Source organism: Crocuta crocuta, unplaced genomic scaffold (genome assembly GCF_008692635.1).
Source record: "Crocuta crocuta isolate KB4526 unplaced genomic scaffold, BGI_CrCroc_1.0 scaffold231, whole genome shotgun sequence".
Classification (NCBI taxonomy): Eukaryota; Metazoa; Chordata; class Mammalia; order Carnivora; family Hyaenidae; genus Crocuta; species Crocuta crocuta.
In genome coordinates, this window is record NW_027528357.1 from 5999771 (window position 1) to 6003840 (window position 4070).

Sequence of the window (4070 nt, forward strand, 5' to 3'; positions counted from 1 at the left end):
TAAGTAGTCACATGTGGTTAATGGCTACCATATAGGACATGGAGGCTCTGCTATGTGTGTGTGTTTATATATATATATAAAGATTAATACATATTATATATAAAGATTAATTATATAAAGATTAATATCTTGTCACAGTTTACAACATGTACAATTTATATACTGAAATAAAATTGTGTTAAAATTACTTCAACATATTTGAATTAATTTTTTTTTGAGAGAGAGCATGCATGCACCTGCTCTCGTGAGCAATGGAAGGACAGAGGGAGAGGGAGAGAGAGAATCTTAAGCAGGCTCCACTAACCAAGAGCCCTACATGAGGCTCAGTCTCATGACCATGAGATCATGACCTGAACTGATATCAAGAATTTAACAGTTAATGGACTGAGCCACCAAGGCACCCCTGTAGTTTTAATATTATATTGAACACCTCTTCCTACCTTCACCACAAATATTTGTTAAACATCTTACTTTCATGAGAGATAACTAATGAATTCAGGACTTTTTTTAATGTATACTTATTTTTGAGAAAGGGGGGGCAGAGTGTGAGTGGGGAAGGGGCAGAGAGAGAGGGAGGCACAGAATCTGAAGCAGGCTCCAGGCCTGCTGTCAGCACAGAGCCCAGTATGAGGCTCGAACCCATGAACTTCAAGATCATGACCTGAGCCGAAGTTGGAGGCTTAACTGTCTGAGCCACCCAGGCACCCCGATTTCAGGACTTTTTAAAAAAAGTGTTTATTTATTTTGAGAGAGAGAGAACACGAGAGCAGGGGAGGAGCTGAGAGAGAGAGAGAGAGAGAGAGAGAGAGAGAGAGAGAGAATCCCAAGCAGGTTACATGCTGTCAGTACATAGCCAGATGTGGGGCTTGAATCCTCAAACTGTGAGATCATGACCCAAGTAGAAATCAAGACTCAGCTGCTTAACGGACTGAACCACTCAAACACCTCATGAGTTCAGGACTTTTTAAAAGTACTAATACTTTGTTTTTCACAACTTTCATTCATAGTGAAGCTCTGTGTTTACTATTTCCACTTTATTATTTATATCTACACTGAAGAAAAATAAAACCTCATTACTAATTAGTTTTTCACGTGACAAATGCTATAAGATAAATATATCAATGACCACAAGATAACAGTGAGACAGCTATGTTTAATGTAAACTCATACATTTGATCCCAGAGTATAAGACAGTATCAAGTTGAGGAAGATTTATTAGGTGTTTGTGCTAAAAAAAAGAAGAAAAATTGCAAGTGGTTGCTCACTTAGTATGAAACAGTAAAACCAATTGAAATGATATTCTAGAAAAAAATTGAAAGATAGATTAAATACAATGAATTGGAGGCATCTCAAGTTATAAACACAGCGTTTATTTTAGGTTGCTATCATAGAAACAGTACAAAAGACATCTTGTACAAACATGATAGACATGTTTGGCAAAACATATTTAGATCGCATGAGATGTGCTCTAATTTGACGTGGCATTAATTCACCACACATTTCAGACTGAAGTCTTGTTATAGGAATTGAATATATCATAAGTTGGCTGGAGAACACAGTGTTCACTGTGTATGTTGTCATAAAACAAACAAACAAAAAACCCAGACACTTAACAATATAAAATATCCAGGATGTGGTAGAATTTGAAAGGAGAGAAAAATAAACCAAAATAGGAACCAAATAAAGAGCCAGTCCATGAAAAGATAATTTTTATGCATTACAGTCGAGAAACCTGTTTCTTAAGAAATCTTTTCAGACAGCATGCAGAATTTCTGTGACTGGTCTACTAGGTTAGAAGTAGAAACTGTGCAGGGCGCCTGGGTGGCTCAGTTGGTTAAGTGTCTGACTTTGGCTCAGGTCATGATCTCATGGTTTGTGGGTTCAAGCCCCGTGTTGGGCTCTGTGCTGACAGCCAGCTCGGAGCCTGGAGACTGTTTCAGATTCTGTGTCTCCCTGTCTCTCTGACCCTCCCCTCCTTATGCTGTCTCTCTCTCTCTCTCAGAAAGAAATAAAACATTAAAAAAAATTTTAAAAAAAGGAAGTAGAAACTGTGTGACCACTGAGCTTGCACTTATAACTAGAAAATTATTGCTGTATTGTCCAAAGTAAAACAAAATAAAAGTGAGGTCTTTTAGTTGTCTTTTTTCCTCATCCACTTTTACTGTTTTTCCTCTAGCCTCAGCTCTTTGAGGCTTTGCCTTTCTTGATTCTGTGTTTATGTCTTCTTGTCATGTCACATTTTGGGAAAAGTCACTGTTTACAAGTATAAATCTCACCAGAGTGGAACCCATATCCATCTTCTTTACTGCTCTCTCTGCGGAGAGAGTGTATTGCCTAGAACATAACAGGCTCTCTACATGTTTCTAGTATAAATAGATGAATGAATACCCATGTTAATCATTCCATTAACATTAAACTGTATAATTTCAGAGCTTTGAACCAGGAATCACAAATATATCTCATTACAGGAGTTAACTTGTGTTATATCAGAATAAATAGACTTTGGAAGTGATGAATCCCTGGTATGGCTAACTAGAGATGTTATTATCTGATAAGAAATAAAGTGTCTTGATTCTAGGAATCATCTGAGGATATTCAGTCTTTATCTGATGTAATCATCAGATAAACACAAGCATAATTTAAAAATAAAGCTCTTTAATATAGGTTGTGAATAAAGCAGTTTCTCTTTAGGTAAAACATACATAAAGCTATTGCTTGAGATTTAGCTATTGTAATTATTTCATAAAATGTTCACTTAAAAATCTGTCTTCAAAGGTTATAATTAATGTTCTGATTCTATTATAATAGAGCTGTCTTTAAAGGCTAATTCATATTTTCTGAAATTTTCTTGTTAAACATATAAATATTTAAAAGAATAATATGATAGTACCTATGTTCTCACCACCTACTTTATAGGCTTATTCATTAACAAATGCAAATACATATTTCTATTTTAAGATGAAAAGTGTTCAAAATTAAAGCAGGAAATGGAAACATTGCTATCAGAAGCCATTCATCTCATTAAAAGTCTAGAAACTGACCGTGCAGAAGCTGAAGAAGCTTTAAAGCAACAAAAGTCCAGAAAGAGTAAGATTCACATGAAAATTGATTCATGGTCAATCTGGAGACTCCAAGAAATCCCACTAGCTGTGCAGAAAGGTAATAATAAGGATTTTTTTCATATGGCTATTTACTTTATTCAAGAGGCATGGATAATCAATTGAAGCTCTGAAAAATAAATCAATGGTGGCTGTATTGTTTTGTATCTAAATTAGTGTAATTCTGATAGATGCTACTGATGATAATACTGGGTTCAGTTATGTAACTGGGACTGCACTGAGCAAACCTGGACATTCCCTGGTTTGGTGTTCATTGGAAACTCCACAGTATTTATGGTATTCAGACTTTTGGCACGTATTTCCTATGATGACTACATTATTTGAGTACTTGAAGTTTAGAAATTTAAGTTATTTCCAGTTAGTATCATTGGCCACATATTTAAAAGACCTTTAAACTGATATTTTAGCAACATGAATATGCTTTTGAGAATTCAGTAGTAGATTTCATTAGGAACTTTTAGCAGACAGTAAGACTCGAGATGTTTCCAAGAGGTAAGTAACAAATATTTAGAAAGGAAACATTGGCTTTTTACACTGCAGAGTAAGGGCCGTGTGTTCAAGTATTAAATAATCTAAAGGCATTTGATTTTTTAATTCTCCAAACATGCCTGTCAAACATACCTGACTACATGATTTTGCTGAGGCTAGAATTTGCTTATAAATAAACTTTAGTTCAGTTAATTTTATTTCAGGATTTACATGCTTTATAAGTGGATTATATTAGGGTGCTCAAAAACCTATCATTTAAGTTAAGACACTTTTGAGTGGAAAAGGGGGGCATTACTATTATGAGACATTAAATTATGTGTCAGAATGAAAATTTACATGCACCTTTGTTATATGTCTTTTAAAACTACAATTTCCAAAGTAGGGTGTACACATTTTAGGGAGTTGCAAGAAAAGGTTAGAACTTTTATTTATAGTGGTGACTGGGTGACTCAGTCAAGTGTC

The 4070-nt window shown here is 35.0% G+C and overlaps 1 protein-coding gene across 1 annotated transcript in view; it reads left to right on the top strand.

Annotated features, from left to right (window-relative positions):
• Nucleotides 1-4070, top strand: part of CCDC178 (coiled-coil domain containing 178) — a 422000-nt gene that overhangs the window by 70309 nt on the left and 347621 nt on the right. Inside the window, exon 7 of the mRNA XM_077753827.1 lies at nt 2959-3159. Within this exon, the coding sequence (XP_077609953.1) occupies nt 2959-3159 (201 nt within the window). The remainder of the gene's footprint in view (nt 1-2958; nt 3160-4070) is intronic.